The sequence below is a fragment of the Scheffersomyces coipomensis genome, assembly GCF_036884675.1.
Source record: "Scheffersomyces coipomensis strain NRRL Y-17651 chromosome Unknown DFJ63scaffold_1, whole genome shotgun sequence".
Taxonomy (NCBI): Eukaryota; Fungi; Ascomycota; class Pichiomycetes; order Serinales; family Debaryomycetaceae; genus Scheffersomyces; species Scheffersomyces coipomensis.
The window spans coordinates 964,412-986,823 of record NW_027042892.1 but is presented as its reverse complement, the minus strand read 5'-3'; the positions used below and the strand labels follow the sequence as shown (position 1 = coordinate 986,823).

At 31.3% G+C, this 22,412-nt stretch overlaps 10 protein-coding genes across 10 annotated transcripts; 4 read left to right on the top strand and 6 right to left on the bottom strand. All coding sequences in view use genetic code 12, as the record gives it.

The window, feature by feature from the left end:
- Positions 1-338: 338 nt before the first annotated feature.
- Positions 339-1,832, bottom strand: DFJ63DRAFT_310459 (uncharacterized protein; the record flags this gene model as incomplete). Its single annotated transcript, XM_064905601.1, has 1 exon — positions 339-1,832. The coding sequence occupies one exon, from the start codon at positions 1,830-1,832 to the stop codon at positions 339-341; it is 1,494 nt and encodes a 497-aa protein (XP_064764638.1).
- A 1,978-nt stretch (positions 1,833-3,810) lies between these two features.
- On the top strand, positions 3,811-5,500 carry DFJ63DRAFT_292138 (tetrahydrofolate synthase). The gene is made up of 2 exons (XM_064905411.1): positions 3,811-4,114; positions 4,160-5,500. Exons 1-2 carry the CDS (start codon positions 3,820-3,822, stop codon positions 5,461-5,463), a joined length of 1,599 nt encoding a protein of 532 aa, XP_064764637.1. The 5' UTR covers positions 3,811-3,819; the 3' UTR covers positions 5,464-5,500.
- An 85-nt stretch (positions 5,501-5,585) lies between these two features.
- Positions 5,586-6,821, bottom strand: DFJ63DRAFT_310457 (uncharacterized protein; the record flags this gene model as incomplete). The annotated part of the gene is made up of 1 exon (XM_064905600.1): positions 5,586-6,821. The coding sequence occupies one exon, from the start codon at positions 6,819-6,821 to the stop codon at positions 5,586-5,588; it is 1,236 nt and encodes a 411-aa protein (XP_064764636.1).
- Positions 6,822-7,082: 261 nt separating this feature from the next.
- Positions 7,083-10,190, bottom strand: DFJ63DRAFT_283535 (non-specific serine/threonine protein kinase; the record flags this gene model as incomplete). Its single annotated transcript, XM_064904728.1, has 2 exons — positions 7,083-8,477; positions 8,559-10,190. The coding sequence occupies 2 exons, from the start codon at positions 10,188-10,190 to the stop codon at positions 7,083-7,085; spliced, it is 3,027 nt and encodes a 1,008-aa protein (XP_064764635.1).
- An 865-nt stretch (positions 10,191-11,055) lies between these two features.
- On the top strand, positions 11,056-13,224 carry SUV3 (ATP-dependent RNA helicase; the record flags this gene model as incomplete). The annotated part of the gene is made up of 1 exon (XM_064904697.1): positions 11,056-13,224. One exon carries the CDS (start codon positions 11,056-11,058, stop codon positions 13,222-13,224), a length of 2,169 nt encoding a protein of 722 aa, XP_064764634.1.
- Positions 13,225-13,459: 235 nt separating this feature from the next.
- Positions 13,460-14,507, top strand: DFJ63DRAFT_18844 (gluconokinase). The gene has a single exon (XM_064903873.1). It carries the CDS (start codon positions 13,695-13,697, stop codon positions 14,259-14,261), a length of 567 nt encoding a protein of 188 aa, XP_064764633.1. The 5' UTR covers positions 13,460-13,694; the 3' UTR covers positions 14,262-14,507.
- A 246-nt stretch (positions 14,508-14,753) lies between these two features.
- Positions 14,754-15,758, top strand: DFJ63DRAFT_310453 (uncharacterized protein; the record flags this gene model as incomplete). The annotated part of the gene is made up of 1 exon (XM_064905599.1): positions 14,754-15,758. One exon carries the CDS (start codon positions 14,754-14,756, stop codon positions 15,756-15,758), a length of 1,005 nt encoding a protein of 334 aa, XP_064764632.1.
- Positions 15,759-15,913: 155 nt separating this feature from the next.
- On the bottom strand, positions 15,914-18,312 carry DFJ63DRAFT_18842 (uncharacterized protein). The gene has a single exon (XM_064903872.1). It carries the CDS (start codon positions 18,175-18,177, stop codon positions 16,069-16,071), a length of 2,109 nt encoding a protein of 702 aa, XP_064764631.1. The 5' UTR covers positions 18,178-18,312; the 3' UTR covers positions 15,914-16,068.
- A 135-nt stretch (positions 18,313-18,447) lies between these two features.
- DFJ63DRAFT_332782 (uncharacterized protein) lies at positions 18,448-20,337 on the bottom strand (the record flags this gene model as incomplete). The annotated part of the gene is made up of 1 exon (XM_064907742.1): positions 18,448-20,337. One exon carries the CDS (start codon positions 20,335-20,337, stop codon positions 18,448-18,450), a length of 1,890 nt encoding a protein of 629 aa, XP_064764630.1.
- Positions 20,338-20,547: 210 nt separating this feature from the next.
- DFJ63DRAFT_310450 (uncharacterized protein) lies at positions 20,548-22,362 on the bottom strand (the record flags this gene model as incomplete). Its single annotated transcript, XM_064905598.1, has 1 exon — positions 20,548-22,362. One exon carries the CDS (start codon positions 22,360-22,362, stop codon positions 20,548-20,550), a length of 1,815 nt encoding a protein of 604 aa, XP_064764629.1.
- Between the last annotated feature and the right edge of the window lie 50 nt (positions 22,363-22,412).

Below are 22,412 nucleotides of genomic sequence, written 5' to 3'. Positions count from 1 at the left end.
AAGGAGGTCTTGAAATTGCTGCAATTTTGTTTTTGGGTTTGACTCATTTTGACAAGCCACAAAGACGAGGGATATGTACACACAATGTATTAACAACAACACCTTCTATTAGATTCTGAAAAAACCCATACTGTAGTTCTTCAAGAATAATCGACATTAATGACTCACTAGATTTTGATTCTAGCAAATCTATAACCAAAAATAAAATAAACGGTTTACACATAAAAACACTAATATTTGATAAAAATATAACTATACACTAATATATAAGGAGAGAAGAAATAAAAAACAACAACATCACGGAAAATGGATTACAAACAATAAAATTGTCCAATGAATTAAACTTCAGTTGCAACCATTTTAACAAATCTAAATATTTCCGACTTTAATCTCACTAATTCCACATCTTTAATCAATAATTTCCCATTCATTCTATTCATGATGGTTTTTACAATTTGATTGATTTCCAGATTGGGCAAACCTGTGATGTGAGACCAATTGAAATTAAATTGATCACCACCAATTTCAGTAGTTTGATTGGAAGATGTGATTGTCTTTTGAGATTGATCCTTGCTGGAGATCTTCTTTTCACGAAGAATGGCTAATTTAAAACATCCAATAATCAATTTTTTCAATTCAAATCCCATATCGTTATAATTAACGAAATTATTGGTTTGATTAAGATATCTTAATAAATAAATGATATCCATATATCTGAATAAATAGATGATCCCCTTCATAAACATCGTTAAATTCAATTTTAATCTCGATGTTAATAATAAGAGAAATTTATCCAAGGATAATTCCAATTGTCCATTAGTTAACATCTTTGGTCTTTCGGGAGGGAATGAATTATGGATCTTGGTGGCGATGTATTTGATTATGATTGACATCAATTGATTTCTTTCTTGTTTGAATTGAGAGAAAGTTAAGCCATCTTTGGTGAAGATCTTATCTTGCTTTGATTCAACTGACTGATCTTGTGATTGTGATTGTGATTGTTCCTGTTGTTGGATTTGATCTTGTTGTGATTGTGATTGTTGTTTCTTGAGTTGTTCTTGTTTTTGCTTTTCAATGATTTTAGAAGCAATGATTGATTCACGAATTTGTTCAGTTAAAATAGGTGGTGGTTTACGAACAATAGTTTCATCAACATCGTGATCACTTGGGGTTGGATTATCTTGTTTGGCCATTGGTGAAGATGCCGGGATTGATGTTGCAGGTGTCCCTTCACGCACAATGTGATTAATATTACCATTAATAATATTATTATTGTTGTGATTAGTGATCTCATGAGATAAAGTAGTTGGACGATGGAATCTTGCTTGTGATTGAAGTTGTAATTGGAATTGTAAACGTTGTTGTTTTTGTTGTTCTTCTTCTTGTTTGAAATGATTGTCAATCGATGATCTGATTGAAAAACTATCTTCATCACTAAATACATCATGATCCGTGATTAATAATGGAATTTCATCTACAAAATCAAGTAATGGATCATCATCATGATGAGATTGAATATATTCTTCTTGATGATCTATCTCAATATCATTGTTGTTAATGTCATTATCATTGTTGTTGTTATTGTCATTGGTGTGATTGATTGATTGACTATTGTGATTGCTACCACTTGAACTGGTGCTACCATCATCACCATTACCTGATTCTGGATCAGAGAAACTACTGGTGATATCAAGAGTATTGCTATTATTATTGGATGGTTCGACGGGAGAAATCACCGTCTTACCTGGTGTGGTTGTATTAGCAGCAGCAGTAGCATCATCATCTGTGGTGGATGGTTTGGTTGTAAATATGGTATCGTTGATAGTTACCATTGTGATTGTCTTTTTTTAAAAAGTGATGGGAAATGATTTGAGAATTAAATGTTCATACAAGATAAGTGATTGATCAACTAGGATGAGATGATCTAATTGAAAAAACGATGGCAAAAAGCTATAAAAATAAATGACTATAATTAGATGATTGACTCACACTAACTAAAATGGTCTTTGGATGGGAACTAAAAATAAAGATAAATGATTGCTTGAAAAAGAAGATGACTGATTTCTTCTATATATGATGAATGTATATAAAAATGATTCAAAATAATAGGTATATATGAAATAAAAGGATTGTCTTTTATTTGCAGTATACTATAATATGATGATAAGGACTAAAAATACACAATTAAAGACTTGATTTCTTTAATTAACACGGGAAACTAAGGGTAAAGTAGATTTTTCAACGGGATTGGGATAAAATAAGGACGGGACGCACGGTAATGTTAATAAATAAGTATAACGGAACACTTCTAAACAGTATAAGAATACATGATGAGTGTTGGAAGTATTTGATATTTGAATATTTAAAAAATTTTAAAGGTAAATAACTTTATTGATCTGACGATAAATTAAACACATATAGATATATTTCGAGGTAGATGTCTGTGACTTTGGATGAGATTCAAGGAACAGATAGATATGGGTTGATCAGACGAGGAGGTTACGGTCTAATTGGATGGTATATAGTGGGTAAAGATATATGGTTAATGTGATTAAATGGTGGGTTAACTGGTGATAGTTTTGATTATAAATTTTTATGTTCCATCCCCCAACTGGCTCAGGAATCCCTTACAAAAAAAATTGTGTGGGACTTACAGTTTAAATTTCTTTTTTTCAGTTTGACTCATTTTTTTTTTTTTTTTTTTAATTTCCATTTTAAGAATTAAATTAAATTTGTCTGATTATGTAACAAATTATGTCATCATTTACTTTGGGGGAGGGATGCTACCATGCTACAATACAAATTATAAGGACATTACTTAATTGATCAATTATATTAAATGAATATGGGGTAAAATTGGAATTTATACTGACTAACATCATAAAAATGTGCCAACTAAGTCACAGAATGCCTTAAACAGTAAACTAATAATGGTCTTGGTGTTGGTCGTCTGGTCTTTACTTTTCTATTTGATCTATACCACATGAGCAACTTTATCATTTCCTATTAAATCCCACAACAACCGAACTTTCCACAAGTTAAATCTAATATAAATTGAATCATAAGTACATAATAATACCATCTGCAACACCATGCCTTATTTAAATACCGATATATGCTTAAATTATGGCACATTACGCCATACATAAATTATCTCACCATACTAAAATCTCTAAAAAAAATTTTCCAGGGGCAGATAAATTTTTTTTGAGGTTTCAGAGTCGATCAGGATCCACCAATTATCAATCAGATCTCATCAACAAAGTATCTTCACGCCAACAATCTTGTTACTAATTGACTTGACTAGGCATCTTACTTTGTGATTATATCATTGATTGAAGAATCCATCATCATTAGAATTAGACTCATTGGATTAATCGATTCTTTTTCTTTCTTTCTTTCTTTTCTTTTCTTCCTTCCTTGCTGCTGCCAAACTTGAATTTGACTGCATTGGTTTTGATTCCATCATCAATCACGTCTTGTATCACTTAGAATAAGTCGATAACAACTTTAGTTCCTTATTTCATATTTCAACTTTACATTTTTTTAGTTCAATTCCCATCCATTCTATTTAGATATTTTCAATCCTTTGATTTTTATCTAACTTTGACATTTTTATAATTTCATTTCCTTAATTCATTCATAGACGTTATAAATCTATAAATTCAATACATCCCTCATTGTTTCATTCCCAGTTCATACTCTATGAGTCAATCCAGCCCTAGTGATAATCAACAACCTCCTCCTACTACAGCAAGTTCAACCACCACAGTAGAAGCAAATACAACTAGTACTACTACTTCTGATCCATCATCAACTATGAGACTCCCTTCATCATCAGCCAGAACTTATAAAGATGCCATTAACGCATTAAATACTTTACAATCAAATTTCGCTTCCATCGAAGCAAATAGAAAATTAGGTCCAAATGTTGATAGACATGCTCTTTCATTAAATGAAGTGGTTGAATATACCAGAAGATTAGGTTATTCTTCAAAGGATTTTAATAAATTAAATATCATTCATATTACAGGTACAAAGGGTAAAGGTTCAACTTGTGCTTTCACTGAATCAATCTTAAAACAATATGTTGGTGTATCTCCATCAACCTCAAGTACCACTTCAACTCCAATAACTGCTACTTCAACTAATTCATCAGATTCTCCTATTAAGAAAATTGGTTTATTTACTTCACCTCATTTAAAATCAGTTCGTGAAAGAATTAGAATTAATGGTAATCCAATTAATGAATTAAAGTTCACTAAATATTTCTTTGAAGTTTGGGATAAATTATCATCAACCACTTCATCTCCTGAAGAATGGCCAACTTTACAACCATGTAATCAAATCAAACCGATGTATTTCAAATATCTTACCATTTTATCTTTCCATGTATTTATGCAAGAAGGTATTGATACTGCTATTTATGAAGTTGGTGTAGGTGGTAAATATGATTCAACCAATATTATAGATAAACCTACTGTTACTGGCATTTCAAGTTTAGGTATTGATCATACTTTTATGTTAGGTAATACTATTGATAGTATTACTTGGAATAAAACTGGTATTTTTAAACCAAATGTACCGGCTGTTGTATCTCAACAATTAGAATATCCTGAATCAATTGAATTAATTCAAAAGAGAAGTAAAGAATTGAAAGTTTCAAATTTGGAAGTTATAAAACCTTTATCAAGTCATATTAAATTAGGATTAGCTGGAGATTTCCAAAGACAAAATGCTGCTTTAGCGGTAAGATTAGCTACTGTTCATTTAACTTCATTAGGATTCAATATTAATGAATTACCTCAATACAATAAAGAACTTGAAGTCATTGAAGATGAAGATTTGCCTGAACGTTTTGTTAATGGTTTAATCCAAGTTAATTGGGATGGAAGATGTCAAATCATTCATGATAAACCAGGATTTGATAAAATCACTTGGTATCTTGATGGAGCTCATACTTTAGAATCAATCAATGTATCATCGATTTGGTTTAAAACCGAACTCACTAATTTAATTAATAAAGATGTTAAACCAAATACTAAAAAGAGAACCAAGATTCTTTTATTTAATCAACAAAGTCGTGAAAATGCTTCAGCTTTATTAACTAAATTATATGAAAATATCTCTCCATCGATCGAATTTGATCATGTTATCTTCACTACTAATATTACTTGGTCAGATGGGAAATATAATTCTGATTTGGTTTCCCTTAATAATTCTCAAGAATTAGTTGATAAATTAATCATTCAAAAGGGATTAGCTCAAACATGGTCTGAATTAGATGCAAAATCTAAAAGAAATCATACTAGAAAACATATCTTCCATGATATTGAAACTGGAGTTAATTTCATTAAGAGTTTAACTCATTCAAGTGATAGTTCTGAATTTGAAGTATTTGTTTGTGGTTCATTACATTTAGTAGGTGGATTCTTGGTTGTTCTTGATAATGAAAAGGACTAGAATTTTAGAAATATTAATTACATTACTTGATTAGCTTTTGTAAATTTTATTAATCTTTAAAGGATATATATTTATCTATATTATACAAAACGAGTAGATAACTAACTCTAAAACAAAAAGTCTCAAGCAGATCCATTATTAAAAATGTTTTCTCTAGTAGCTTTAACAATTTCATTAATATTAGCTAATGAATTTTTCCATTCATATAAAGCTTGTTTGACTTCATTCCAATTATTAGCATTAACTTGATGATTGTTACCACCAGCTAATATGAATCTATTAACTCTACTTAAATAGAATGTAGATTCTAACTGATTTAATTTACCTTCGATAACATTGGCCCTTATAGAATTAACCAATAAAGTTTCAAACTCATAAGAATTGGCAGCTAATTCAGTTGGTATTTCATCATATTTAAAGATTATTGAATCATGATCATTTGATTGAGATTTTTCACTAAGAAATTTAGCTAATGATAAAATTCTTGATTTTTGATTAATGAATTTAAAGTTTGAAAATGATTCTGGAACGGTAACTAAATCACCTTGAACGTATTTAGTAAAAGTTGCTACTAATGAATCTTGAGCGTGGGCTTGTAAGGATTGAGCAACATTATTAGTAATTAAGAATGAAACATCCACGGTTTTGGAAGATAATGCAAAGTTAATTAAGTTATATAATTCTTGAATTGATTGTAATTCATAATTGAGGGTGAATGATTTAATAAGGGTTAATGATTTTAATGAAAATTCAGAATCTAATTGAATGAAATCCCAAAAGATAGATCTGATTTCGGTATCATTAGCTTGAGATTTAGTTAACCAGTTGATTAAATTGTTACCAAGATTGTTTTCAATGATGGAAAATTTAATATTACTTGATTTAACGATATTTAAAATTTGTTTGATTAAATAAATTCTGGTTTTGGAAACTTCTGGTATTAAATTGAAGATATTAGTTAAGATGGATAAGATACTAGTTGATTTAACTGTCTTTCTATCTCTTACTAATGCTTGTTTTTCAGGATTGGATTCCAATAATAATTTTATAACATAAGAATTTTCATCATCTAAAAGTTCAGCACTTGATTTTTCTGAAAGTTCCAGTAAAATATGAATTAAAAGGTAAAAGGCAGGTTCAAATTCTCTATCACTTAACTTGGTTAAAGTAGAACTAGTTGAAACTTGAGTGATCTTGGTGATTAATTCTGATTTATGTTCGATTTCGGCATCACCATCTCCTAAATCGGATACTACTGATCCAGAAAACTCGGTGTTTCCATTGACAGCATCAATGATTTGAGCATATTCCTTAATGGAATCCTTCAACTCAGTATCAACAACAATAACAGATGCCATATTGTCCTTTTTGATTGTTCTATTCTTGACCTGTTTGAAACTACGATTCAGCTTCATCAATTTTTTTTGTTCATACAAAAAATTTTTCAACACCTCTTTTTTTTGATAATTTTGTGTGAGAGTTATATATGCAGGAAATGTATATAGAGATCTATTTGCAACATTCTACAAACAGTTGAAAGGGATAAAACGGTGGGAGAAAGTCTATATTAACAAGGGTGTAAAACGTATAAATGTATATAATAGTGAGAGTTTGGTGTATCAAAAGTCGCCTTCTTCTTCCTCATTAATGACGGGACCGTATAATGTGGTTTTGGTTGTGGTAGTGGTGGCGGTAGTCATCGGACGAGGTGAATGAATACTATGAGAAACATTATCAAACGAGGTTTCCCATTTCGTATCCATTTGATGAGTCATGAAGTAATCAGGAGGATTGGCAGTTAAACCGGGTGACGGAGCAGCAGGGGCAGGAGAATTTGAATTACTCTTCGAATCAAATGGTTGTGGTCTCATCATAGGACCCTTTATAGGAGGAGGTGATTGAGATCTCATAAATGATGGACCAAGACCAGGACCAGAATTCATAAGTGATGGATCACTATGATTATTTAATGAATTATTACTACTTGAAATTGAATTTGAAAAAATCGGATTCTTCCAACGTTTTTTATTTAATTTCGAAAAATCAGGCGAATTTGATCTTGCCATGAATGTAGGATTATTCAAAGTTTGCTCCAAGGTATTAACTGTGTTAAGAGTATTATTATCTGATGAGGCTGAGGGTGTCATTTTATTAGGGACAGGAGTGACAAACGTGTTAGATTTGATTGAACTTTCTTCAGAAGAATTCGATGATAATTGTGATAATGAGAATTTCTTAGCATGCTGTTTAGACACAGTAGCTGTTGTAGAAGCTGATTGAATTGAAAGATCAGACGACAAGGCCCGTTTATAACCAGGTCTCTTCTTTTTAACATGCCCTCCTCCAAGTGGTTTCGATGAACTATTAGATGTAGCCACACTTCCTGAGGGTGTTAATCCCGTAGACAGGTTTTTCGTAAAATCTTGAGATACACTAATACTTGATTCATAAGCTGCATCATCATCTTCTTCATAATCCTCATCCATAGTATCAGTTTCATCAAGAATATCCAATTCCGATTCCGATAACATGGTTGACATTTGACTGAAATGACTCATTTGTGATATTTGTGAAACAATAGAAGTTGGTCTAGTTCTAGTTGATCTTACAAATGATTCTGCTACCGGTGGGGTAGCTGGTTGTTCGTATGCGGGAGAAATCAATTTATTATCTTCTTCAAACGATTCTCTCGGTATTGGATTATCAGGTTTATTCAAATCTCCACCAAGCGTAAATGCTGGTCTTAATCCTTCTGCAACCCCATTAGGTGATGTGTTGGTAGCATTGTTATTATTATTGATTGATTTTTCAAGACTTCGAGATGTACTAGGCGTCACTTTATCGATTACACCATTATTATAATGATTTGAATTATTGTTACTATAATCGGTAGATGATTTAGGTAATGATTGACCACTATTTGATGATGTATCAGGGGCATCAGCATTTTTCGGTTGTTTTTTCCAAAATTGTATCTTTTCTAAAAAGTTGTTATTATTTCTATTCCTTCTCTTCTTTCCATTATTATTATTATTATTATTAATATTATTGTTGTTAAAGTTATTAAATATACTACTTCCGGTAGTACTACTAACACTGAATCGATCATTATTCGTTATTGATGATGCTATGGATGGTTTTCTTGCCTTTTCATCAGGCACAAAGGAAATCACTCTAGTTAAGGTTCGATTTCTATTATCTGCTGATGGAGGTGATTCAGGGATATAAAATTCCTTTTTGGAAGCTGAATTTACAGGAGCAATTTTGGTAGTTGAAGAAGTTGGAGTTGATACTAATGCGGTTGGATTTAGGAAATCGGAATTTTTAGTCAGTTGAGATTCAATTCTCTTTTCTGAAATATCGGTTGATTTTCTTCTTTCAGATGTTAATTTATGAATATTAGTTTTACTTGAATTACGATTTGAAGAAAGGCTTAAGGTTGATAAGATTCTTTCTAACGGTTGGCCACCTACTGCAGAACTAGCCACACCCCCTGTTGCTTGATCGACCAATGAAAGAGCACTTTTAACTCTTTTACGAGATTTCTTAAGTGTTCTTTTTGCATCATAATATCTCTTTTTCTTTTCACGATAATATTTTAATTTCTTCTTTTTATATTCTTCAGTTAATAATAATTCATAGAATGAAGTTAATGGATTCATTTCATTGGTATATACTCCACGTTGTAAATCGTCAATATCGACATTTAATTTTTCTAATTTCTTAACTACTTCACGTTCAGTTTTTGATTGGAATGGTTGATTATTAGATTGATAATGTTGATGGATAGAAATGATTGATTCAGTTTCCAATCTCATTTTATTCTTATTCACTTTACGTAAATGTTTATTATTTAAATCAATTAAGAATTCTGAATTTAAGATTTCATTAAGATCAGGTCGTTGTTGAGGATCCTTTTGTAACATTTTAGTGATTAAATCAATTATATGAGATGGTATGAAATCAGGAAATGAAGGTTCTTCATGAATAATACTGAATTTATTCTTTAAATCATCATCAAAATCAAATGGTAATTGTCCATATACCATAGTATATAGTATAACTCCCAATGACCAAATATCAACTGCAAAACCAGAATATTTTTCCCCTTTTAATAATTCAGGTGCCATATAAACAGTGGTACCACATACGGTTGATAAGAACTTTCTTGATTGAGGATTAAATTCTCTTACAAAGCCAAAATCAGTTAATTTAATAAGAGTTTTCTTTTTATCAGCAAATAAGATATTTTCTAATTTCAAATCTCGATGACTTAAATTTAGTGAATGAACGTACTTCAAACCTAGTACGATTTGAAAGAAGATATGTTGACATTCTTCTATTGGGATTCTTTTCTTTTCATAGATTAAGTAGTATAATTCACTTCCTTCACAATATTCTAAGACTAACCATAGATGTTGTTCAGTTTTAATAACTTCATATAAAGTGACGATATTTTTATGTTTCAACTGTTTATGATAATAGATTTCTCGTACTATATTAGGATCTTCTACCAACCCACATTTTAAAACCACATTGATATTAAGTAAGATATGTTTGGCTAAATAGACTTTACCAAATGCTCCTTCACCAATTTCTTCAATGATTCTATAATTACCAATTTGACTTATGGAAGGAGATGTGATTTGAAGGTAGAAGTCGTTGAATTGAGCTGCCAACTGGGCAGTTCGATTCTGATCATTAATCAATCTTGTAGCCCCATTCATTCACGAATAATGGTATAGAAGATGACAATGCCCAGGATGAATTTATATACAAATGGAATGGATTAAATGTGATTTGAACTGATACACCTGTTTGTTGCAATATCCACTTTGAGTTAACTTGTCCTTACTGGCTGTAATTGAGAGATCTGTTGTAGTTACTATAATGGTTGTTAATGATATTGAATGATTATTACGTGATGTTTCTGATTGCAATTTCAAAACCTGCCTTCTTTTTTTTTTTTCTTTATTGTTTCCTGTTTGAAGTTGCCAGATTTTTTTATACTTCACAATTCTTTTACAACCATCAATTGAAATTGAGTAATCGACAGAGTTAAATGGATAGAATACAATGATAAGTCACTCTCCAATGGGCAACTACTTGCTGCTGTTGCTGTTGTTGTTGTTGCTGGTTAAATGGGGGTACTCTTTAAGGTTTAAAGTTTATTGTGGTTGTCTTTGTCTTTGTACTCAGCAAGGCCCATGATGTAATCACTCATTAAACCAAACATATATACGATTTACTTTTAGTTAGGGCTGATGATGTCAAACAAATTGCTTAGCTCAACCGTTTGATCAACAACCCACGTCACTACACCATTGATTGATTCGTATTTACTTAGTTACCATATGAAGTCGTAATGGTTGTTAATTGAAGCATTCAAACCGTTAAAAAATGACGGTCAAAAACATTCTAAAGTGACTTGTCCCAATTAGGAAATCGCAAACAAAATTTTTTTTTCTTAGTGAAAAAAAATATAGCAGCAGCAGCAGCATCAGTAGCAGCGGTATCTCTAACTGATAGAATATAAATATATATAAATAGCATCAGCTTCAAAGACAACTTACAGTTCATATAGAGATGAGCATGATACTGCTACTAAGGCACCAGAGGTTGTTCACCTATCATCTCATAAAAAGGATAGCAATACGATCAGCTACTTCATCTTCATCTCCATCTCCATTAGATCCTATACTGAATAAAATATGGAAAAGGATTAACAATATAGAGTCATCTACTAATAGTCATGATGAAAGCAAACCCATATTCTCAGTTGATGCCAACGACAAACCTTTAGATCAACTCAAACAATTGATAGAAATCCCATTATGGGAACTTTCTCAAAAATTAAATCATAAATCATTTGAAGCTCCATATACTACTTTGAATTCAGTAGAATCACAAGACATCGATATCATTCTTAATAACTTACAATCTAACTTACATCAAACATTTCAAAATTATCTTACTAATAAAGATACTGAAAATCCCAATATTAGAAAAATCGAAGATATTAAATTAATCGATTTTTTCAATCCAAAACTTGTAAATATAACTCAAATCATATATCTGATAAATAATAATCAATATCCTAAGAATTTCTTAAAATTCAGTCAAGTTAATTCTAAATTAGGGTTATTAACTCAACTATTAACTAATTTATTATATAAAGAGTATATGGAATTAAAAATCCTCACTACCAAACCTGAAAATAATATTTTTGATATATCAAATCCAGCAGAATGGTTTCCTGAAGCTAGAAAGATGAAAAGGAAAGTCATCATGCATGTTGGTCCTACTAATAGTGGAAAAACTTATAATTCATTAAAGACTTTATCTCAAGCCAAGTCTGGTTATTATGCGGGTCCATTACGTTTATTAGCTCGTGAAATTTATGAAAAATTTAATCATGATGGTATTAAATGTAATTTAATCACGGGTGAAGAAGTTATACCTTCTATGGATGAATATGGTAGAGTAAGTCAAATTTCTTCTGGTACGATTGAAATGATTCCTTTACATCGTAAAATGGATGTATGTATTATCGATGAAATTCAAATGATTGCTGATGATAGAAGAGGTGCATCATGGACAAATGCATTTTTAGGTGTCTTAGCTAAAGAAATTCATTTATGTGGTGAAGAAAGTGCTGTACCTTTAATTCAAAAATTAACCAAAATAACGGGAGATGAATTGGAAATCAAGACATATAAGAGATTAGGAAAATTATCTACAACAAAGGAACCTGTTAATATTTTACGTGATTTGAAATCGGGTGATTGTGTGATTTGTTTTTCTAAACGGAAAATTTTGGAATTAAAATGTCAAATTGAACAAAAGACAAATTTAAAAGTTGGTGTGGTTTATGGTGCTTTACCACCTGAAATCCGTTCTCAAGAAGCTCAGAATTTCAATGAAGGTACAACTGATGTTTTAATTGCATCCGATGCTATTGGGATGGGACTTAATTTGAAAATTAAACGAGTTATTTTCCATTCCTTAAGAAAATTCAATGGTAGTGAAATGGCAGATTTAGCAATTCCATCTATTAAACAAATTGGAGGTAGAGCAGGTCGTTATTCTCAAGAATTTGGTCAACTGGAAGGATTTGTAAGTGCAATGAATAAACGTGATATCAATCTTATTCAAAAAGCCATGAAACTGCCTATTATAAATTTGAAAAAGGCATGTGTTTGGCCTACTGATTTAGTATGGAAGCATTATATGTCTAAATTTCCTCCTTCTCAACCATTTTATGATATCTTGCAAGCCTTTGCAGTTGAAACTGTCCAATTAAAGCTGAATAATTATTTCATAACGGAATTAGATTTCAGATATGAGATTTTGAAATTATTCTTAAGAGAAGATTTATATAAAGAACTTAATATTGAAGATCAATTAGTATTAAGTTTAGCTCCCATCAATTTAAATATGGCATCTGATCAAGTTAAAGAAACGGCGTTTAAATTTTTCCAAATGATTCGAAATTGTGAAAGTAAGAATATATTTGATTTTAATTTCTTAAATCAATCAGTTATAACTCAAACTCCAAAGATTACTGCTTCAGTGGGTGATACTGTTAATCTTTTAACGACGTTAGAAGATTATCATAAATTGGTATTATTATTTATGTGGTTGAGTCAAAGATGGCCCACTTTATTTGTGGATAAGGAAAGTGCATCAGATATGAAATCATTAATTGAAAAGAGAATCAGTCAGGAATTAATCAATATGAGAAGAATGAATTCTCGTTAGGGAATATGTTGTGTGTAAATAAAATATGTGTATAGTATAATTAGGTTTTAATCTTGTAAATAAACATAGAAATTATAGACTGGAACACACCATCTCATAAAAGAATTTAATTGTATGCTACGCCAATTTTTTTATCAAAGCAATCACTAACAGGATAGCTCATTGACATTATATTTTGCAACAATACTCTAGGTTAGACTTTCCTCCTTATTCTAACCTATGTTGCTATCTTTTTAATCCCCAACAAAGCCATGAAAAATTTGTGGGGCACATATAAATTTTTTAGCTCACCGACCGTCGCTGATCCCCCAAATTTTTTCGTTGTGTTCAAATGTGTAACTTTAATTTATAATTACAGTAAAATCTTGGTAATTTTATAAATCATCAGTTTCTTTCAAGTTCATATCACTGTTAGGTATTGCTTGTAACAGTATACAGAATAACATAGAACAAAAGTGGAAGTAACGAGAATGACTCAGAGTTTAATTCAAAGTACAGTTATTGTGGTTGGGGGACCCGCTGGTACAGGAAAAACCACTACTGCAACAGCTTTAGCTGATCATTTTTCAAGTCCATTCATTGAAGGTGATGTCTTACATCCTCAAGTCAATGTGGATAAGATGTCAAAAGGAATTCCATTAACTGATGATGATAGATGGGATTGGTTAAAGACTTTAAGTCAACAAACTAGTATTGCTAGTTTGGATAAAGATAATAAATCTAATATTGCCATTGTATCATGTTCAATGTTAAAGAAAGTATATCGAGATTATATCAAACTTAACTCGACTAATCATAATCATATCAGATTCCGATTTGTGTTCTTATATACCACATTTGAAGAATTAATCAATCGAGTTGAGAATAGAAAAGGCCATTTCATGAAGTCAGATATGGTTAAATCACAATATGAAATCATGGAAATCCCTGAAGGAGTTGAATTGGTATCAAATGGTGGTGATTCCATAGCTATTGATGCTACTGGCAAAACCCCAGAACAGATAAACAAGGAAGTCATTGACTCTTTAGCATTATAGATACAGTTATATACGCATAATTTTAATAGACACATAATATAACCCGTACCTATTTTGATTTATTAGACTCATCACCATAATCTCAACCCTATTTGACTATTGTCATACACTGTATTGATGGACCTCTTCCTCCCCCTTACAAGTTGGCAGCCAAAAAAAAACGAACTGATTGAGCCGAAAAAAGGGGGAAACATTTACGCAGTCAAAATTAGAAGAGGGAGGAGGGAAAAAAAATTTAGTGATGATAATTTAGAAGAACAATGGATCTGAAATTACCATCACTAATTTTAAAGTTTTGAATAGCTTTGCAATTTACAGTCGAAAGTTTAATTGATATCGTAACAGGGGAAGTTCATAAGGGTAGGGGATAAACCTATTCAATTAATTATTCACACATCACATCAATCAATTAAGATTTTATTGGTTTCTTGGTGTTATCTTGTCTTGTCTTACCACATTGCATCGGGAAACGAAAGACAACCATAGATACCCATGTTTGCAACTGATTCACTTCCTTATCTAAACCCTAATCAGGACAGACGCGTGGCATTGATAACAGGGGGGAATAGTGGTGTTGGATATTATACTGTTTTACATCTTTACTTGCATGGTTACATTGTATATATTGCAGGAAGAAGTAGATCACGAGTGTTAAAATCAATTCGAGAATTAAAACAAGATGCAACCGCTATAAGACTGACTTATACTAGTCAACAATCATCTAGTGAAAGATTCCTTGGAGATTTATTCTATTTAGAAATCGATTTAAGTAGCTTAGCATCAGTTATAGCTGCCGTGGAGAATTTCAAACAATTAGAATCAAATCTTAATATATTAATCAATAATGCTGGTGCAATGGCTTTACCTTATGCATTAACTCAAGATGGTTTTGATATTCAAATTCAAACTAATTTCATTGCCCCTTTTGTATTATCTACCAAGTTATTACCTTTACTTGAAAATACTGCTGATAGATTCCCATCAATTGATCCTCCTCGTATAATATATTTAAGTTCAGTAGGTCATCAATTATGTCTACGGTACTTCAATATGAATTCCACATTCAATTATAAACCCAATTTCGTCTTTACATGGTTAAGATATGGATTGGCCAAGATTGCTGGAATTCATTTTATGAAAATGTTAGCTTTAAGAAATCCGAAGATTTTATGTATGTCAGTTCATCCAGGATTTGTGATGAATACTAATCTTTTCTCATATTGGACAAGATTACCAATCATTGGTATAATGTTCTGGTGTCTTTTCCAAATCTTTGGTTATTTCTTTGGAGTGTCGAATGAAGAAGGAGCAAATGCTATCATCAAATGTTCTCTAGATCCTACCTTAACGGTTGAAAAGGATAATGGGAAATATTTTGCTACTGGTGGTAAGGAATCCGAACCTTCTAAAATAGCACAAAATATGGATTTTGCTGCTAGAACTTGGATTTGGACAATCCATCAATTAAGTGAAAGAGGTATATCAATACCGAGTTAACTTTCTAAAAAACAAAAACCCAATTTTCTTTTGCATTTAAAAATAACTACCACTACTGCTAATAATAATATGCTGCTATGACTTTTGTAAAATAATCATGAAAAAGTTCCATCCCTTTAAAAGTTTAAAAATAATCAGATCAAAATAACGGTTGCATTATAGTTAAAAATTCAAAAATCCATTGCATATATTTCTCATCCTACGTATTGTCTAATGTTTACTTCTCTTTAATTTAATTTTGTATAATCAATAATATATTTATTTTATTTCTTTCTAAATATCAGTTGATCTTATTAAACTACATTATTAATTAAATCTCCTCAATTAAGAATTTATTCGCCTCCTTCTTCTCATTGTCGATATCACGGTACACTTCTGCATCTTCCTCATTATCGACATCAATGATTCTATCTTCGACATCATCATCATCTTCTTCTTCATCAGCATCATTGTAGTCATTATCACTATTGTCGTCTTTGCCTTGCCCCAATATAGTTCTTAATTCAGAGTGGATTTTCCTTTTCAACTTGATATACTTTATTTCACTATCGTTATAATCCTCTAACGTATGACATTGCCTGTATAAATCATCTTCTTCATCACTAGTATATTCTGTAACGTCTTTATACTCACTGCTGATTTCTTCAGCAGTCTTGATATAAGGATCATAATAATATTGATACTTAGGATCTTCTGGATGGTAATAAAGATAGAAGTCATCTTCTCGAGGCGTTATACCTTGAGAATATAATTCATTCATATCATTAAAATAAATATATTCATCAGAAATTCTTTGAGAATATCTGTCATCTATACCTCGTCTATCTCTTACCAATCGAGACATTATGTTATAAACAGCTTCATCATCACTATCTTTTGGTTTATGAAGTTCTTTGAGTTCTTGTAGTTGCTCCTTACGCTTACGTGCTTCTTTTTTGAGTCCAAAAGGATCATCTGGGTCGTATTTGTATTCCTCTTCCTTTTGATCTCTCACGTCCTCTCGGAATTCATTTTGAAGTTCAGCTGACAACTTTCCAAACTCCTCAGCCATAGTTGGATCCGCAAACCAAACGTCTTCTTCATCATCAGAAGAATGGGGAAATAGAAGGTCATCAGTACCGAGAAATATATCTTCGAGATTTATTGGTAAGTCATGTTGGTTCATTTCTCCTAAAGTCAACTTGGCCAACATTTCTTCAATACTTGTATGAACTTTTTGTTGTACTTCTTCAACTTGACGATCGATTGATATTGGGTTCTTAAAACTTTCTTTCAAAAAATCTTCCGTAGGAGGAATTCTCTTATTTAAATATCCTTTTTGAATCAACTTATCTTGTAAATGATTACGAGTATTAAAAATATGGGTATAGGCTGCATTATCTTTATTAGATTCTGTTATTTTGTCTGGATCTTGTCCTGCCACATACACCATCCCCGTTGAAATGATTTGATATACAGCGATTTCAAACGTAATTGAATTTGGATCTTTCCCTTCATTCTTTAATTCTTGTTGTCTCTTAGTATGTAAAGCTAATAATTCACAATATGATAAATAACCAATTGAAAATTTAAAAGGTTTTGGTTTTCTTTCAGCAGGGTCGAACTGAACAGCATCTTTTAGCGTAAATCCTTTGTTGATAAATTTCGTAATTGCAGTAGGAATCATATAAGGACTCATGTTAAAAAGAGGAACGCCAGGATCATCCATGACTGTATCAACATCTATAACATACTGTAAATCATCAAATGGGCTAGTCTCAAACTTTTTACGAGATAATATATCATTGGTCTCTAAAATGTGATCGGAGGTGAATTCACCCTTTTTCATATAACCAATTGCAGTTGCTAATGGTAATATATCGGCATGTTTGTCCTCTTCATCCTCCTCAGAATCTTTAATAGTGACAATTTTGTCACCCACAATCCATACTCGATTAATTGATTTCATTGAATCAAGCAAATCATCATTTAAACCCTCATCATAATATTTCACTAAAAGACTCTCAAATGATTCTGAATTGAATACTTTAGCAAATACTAAATGGTTGGAGCAAAATTTGAATATCAAATCATGCATAATGTTTTCATCAATCGTACTATCATCATAAGTTAATTGACCATATATGTAACTAATCATCTCTTTCTTTTTACTTGATTTCTTATATTTATGTTTTTTGATTTCTATTTGAGGAAGATCACAACGAAATGGATAATGATGTCTAAGTATCTTGAGTAAGTTATCCAATTCATTATACAAAGCTTCAATCGTTTCTTTACAATTATTATTTCTAAAAATGACGAATGATAAAGTTGGCTTTGGAAAGGTGTATTCCAAATCTTTAGGATCGATCAATCTGGTTTCCCAAAGGTATGAATCATCTAATCCAGTAATTTCATCATCATTTACCCATTCATCCATTGTATTTGTGACGTGTGATGTTTGTCAATGGCTGTTGTAAATAACACCGTTTGATAAATGATTTGCAGATTTTTTTTCATCCCCAGATTTTTTACGTTTTTCGTCTGTGTAGAGTTACCATTATATTAAACTATTTTAACTAAACTATATCAAAAGCCACAATATCTAGAACTACGAACTTTACTAGATCTACTAGTAACCACTTATCAATGCTTCAGGTGACAGGACTATCAATTCTTTCAGTGATGGTCTACTTTGTTTTGTTCCCTGTTAACCTAACAATCTATAAAGCTCATTATTTGTTTTCCTCTTTAACTTAATATACTTTATTTCATTATCATTGTAATCTTCATAGGTATGTGATTGACGGAATAAATCATCATTTTCATCTTCAGTTTCATACGTGTTGACATCTTTATATTTTAGACTCATCTCATCCTCTGTAAGCTTATAAGGATCATAATAACATTGTTCAGATTCATCTTCAGGATGATAATACATATAAAAGTCATCAGCTGATGGATAAATACCTTGATCATATAAACCTTCCATATCTTCAAAATAAATATATTCACTGGATCTGTTATTATACCTGTCAGCGATAGTTTTTCTTCCACTTACAAACTTGAAGAGTACTTTTAAAGTATCATCACGATCAGTATCTTTTGGTCTATAAAGAGCCAAAAGCTCTTTTTGTTGTCTTTCACGTCTAAGAGCTTGTTTCTTGTGTCCAAATGGGTCATTCGGATCATCTCCTCTTGTTTTATCAAGATACTTCTGATACAAATCTTTAGCAACTGGAGTAAACGCACCAAAATTTTCAGGTAATTGTGGACCTGGTACTTGCACATTGCCAGGTTGAGGTTTGTCGAGATTTTTGAAATAATCTATTGCACTTACGGTATTCATACTAATTGGTAAACTGTTTTCACGAGAATTTTTTAAATTTGGATCTTCTAGTATATGATAAACATGATCTCGTGGTTTCACATTACGATCAGCTAATACTGGATTTTGAAAATCTTTGACTTGGAATTCAGTTGTTGGTGGAATTTTATCTTTTAAATAACCTTCACTTATCAATTTATCTTGCAATTTATCTCGAGAATTGAACGAGTTAGATAAATTATCTTGATTAACTTCAAATATAAGCATCGGATCAAGATCAATGGCAGTTGTCATCCCCTTTGAAAGAATTTGATATACGGCAGATTTGAATGAAATTGAATTTGGACTTTTTCCAGCATTCTGTAACTCTTCTTGCCTTTGGTTATATAAAGCTAACATTTCACAATAAGACAGATAACCAATGCTGAATTTGAATGGTTTAGCATCCTTTTCTTTGGCTTCTAAACGAACTGTATCTTTCAATGTTAAGTCTTTATCGAAGAAACTAGTAACTGCTGTAGATAGCAAGTATGGATTTTTGTTATAAACAGGTAGTAAATACTCTTCTATTACCGATTCAACTTCTACCACGTACTGTAAATCACCAAAAGGATGATTTTCAAAATTGACACGGGTTATTCTTTCACTAGTTTCTAACGTATCAACAGTATATTTGTTTTTCTTCATATAACCTACTGCAGTAGCCAATGGTAATATGTCGGCATATTTATCTTCTTCGTCTTCTTCAGGAACATCTAACTTTACAACCTTATCACCCACAATCCAGACACGATTTTCTAAACTCATAAAATCTAATAATTCATCATTCACACCATCATCAAAGTACTCTTCAAACACTTCCTGAAGCAAACTTGAATCATAAACTTTAGCAAATACTGAATGATTGGCACAAAAGTGGAATAATACATCTTGTAATATATTTTTATCATTAGTACTATCTCCATATGTTACTTGACAGTAGATGTAGCTAATCAAGTTCTTTTTCCCATTGGTCTTCTTATATTTATGTTTATTAATCAGCAATCTAGGAATATCACATCTGAATGGATAATGATGTCTTAAGATAGTAATGATCTTATTATATTCAGAAAATAATTGTTCAATTGTTTCCTGACAATCACTTGTTCGAAATATCATGAACGCTAAGGTGGGCTTGGGGAATTCATAATTGGCATCTTTGGGATCTAACATTTTAGTTTCCCAAAGATAGGAATCAGTCAATGTTGGATCATGAGCTTTTAAGTCAGTCATAATGATTGGTATTGATGATTTTGGCGATAGGCTTTGTAAATAATGTGTTTGAATAAGGGATTTGTTGTTGTAATGTTTTTCCCCAGATTTTTTTCTGCTGCTTTTTAGGCAACTATTGGTTATACATACTATTATCTAGTTTAGATAAATTATGTGGCATATAACAATATTATGAGTTCATAAAGTATTTATTAATTCTATAAACAGAGTTTATCTTAATGGTAAGGTATGTACGGCGGTGTCACTTTCCTTGTTTTCATTTCCTGAGTTTATTAGATTTTGCAACTCATTATTTCTTTTCCTCATCAAATTAATATACTTTATTTCATTATCATTATAATCTTCATATGTATGAGATTGACGGTATAAGTCATCATCTTCAGCTTGATCATAGTAAATTGTAGTAACATCCTTATACCTATCTTCGACTTGCCTTTGTGAAAGTTTATGGAGATCAAAATAACGGTACCTGGAATTAATCTCCCGATGATAATACTTCGAATACTTTGTAAATGTAGGATAACATCTTGATTGAACTAAACCTTCTGACCTTTCCAAATAAATAAATTCTTTTGATCTATTATCATATCTTTCAGCTATGGTTTTCCGACGTTTCAAAAATCGGAGAAGTAATTTCAATATTTCATCACTGTCGGTGGTTTGTGGCATATAAGTATGAAAGAGTTCCACTCTTTGCTCTTGAAGATTTTCAGATAATTCGGGACAAACCTTCTTAAAGACAAAACCATTAGTTAGATCAGATGGGTTTGAAAGGATCTTAGGGTGGGTATCAAGAAGAAGAGGTTGGTCTGGATTAATATCATCAACAAGATTTGTAGTATTCGTTGTTGGTGAATGACTTGAGAATAAATGAATAACTTTTTCACGTACAAGATATTTCATATCAATAGGACCTGACTGGTATGAATCCTCATCAATGATTTCTACTATTTGCGGTATCTCTTTTTCCATATATCCATTACTTATTAGCTTATCTTGTAAAAGATTTCTGGTATTGAAACCTTCAGATGGTTTTCCAGGATTTCCTAATAAAATAACATCTGGATTATCATACATGGCAGTACCAAGTCCTCTTCCAAGTATTTGAAATACAACCGAATTAAAAGATATAGAGTTTAAATTGTTTTGAGCTTTTATTAACTCTTTTTGTTTTTCCTTATATAGGCATAACATTTCTTGATATGATAAATACCCTATTGAAAATTTAAATGGTTTAGCATTAATTTCTTTAGTCTTAAAATCGTCTAAAGTTAATCCCTCATTGAGGAAAGCAGTGGTTGCTAAACATACCAAATGTGGATTTTCATTAAACATAGCTATGAACTTTGGTTCCATTATCCCGTCAATTTCAACCACATAGCTTAGGTCATCAAAAGGTGTTCTCTCGTAAGATATCCTTGTTAAGATGTCAAATGTGTTTGCTTCGTCAACATAATATTTGTTTTTCATCATGTAACCTATTGCAGTAGCTAATGGTAAGCGATCTGAATAAATATTTAATTCATCTTCTGGAATATCTAGCTTAACAACCTTATCACCGACAACCCACACTTGATTCTGCAAGTTCTTATCCTCACTTTCAAAGCTCAGTTTAGCTAACATTGAATCAAACACTTGAGCAAATACTGAATGATCAGTACAGAACTTGAATAAAACATCCTGTATAACATTTCGATCATTGATACTATCATCATAAATTAACTCACAATATATATACCGAGTCATATTCCTTTTCTTTGACTTATTGAATTTCTTATAGCCATGATTCTTAATCTGTAACCTTGGATAATCCCATCTGTAAGGATAATGATGTCTAAATATAGTGATGAATTTATTGAAGTCAGAAAATACTTGTTCGATTGATTGTATGCAATCACTAGTTCTAAATATCATAAGCGCTAAGGCTGATTTGGGAAATTTAGCATCTATTTCTTCGGCACTTAATGATTTCATTTGCCAAAGATATGCATCATCTAGTTCTTTTTCCTCTTCATGCTCTTCCATCGTCTTTGAGGTTTATATATTAAACAGAAGATGGCTGCAAATAGTAAACA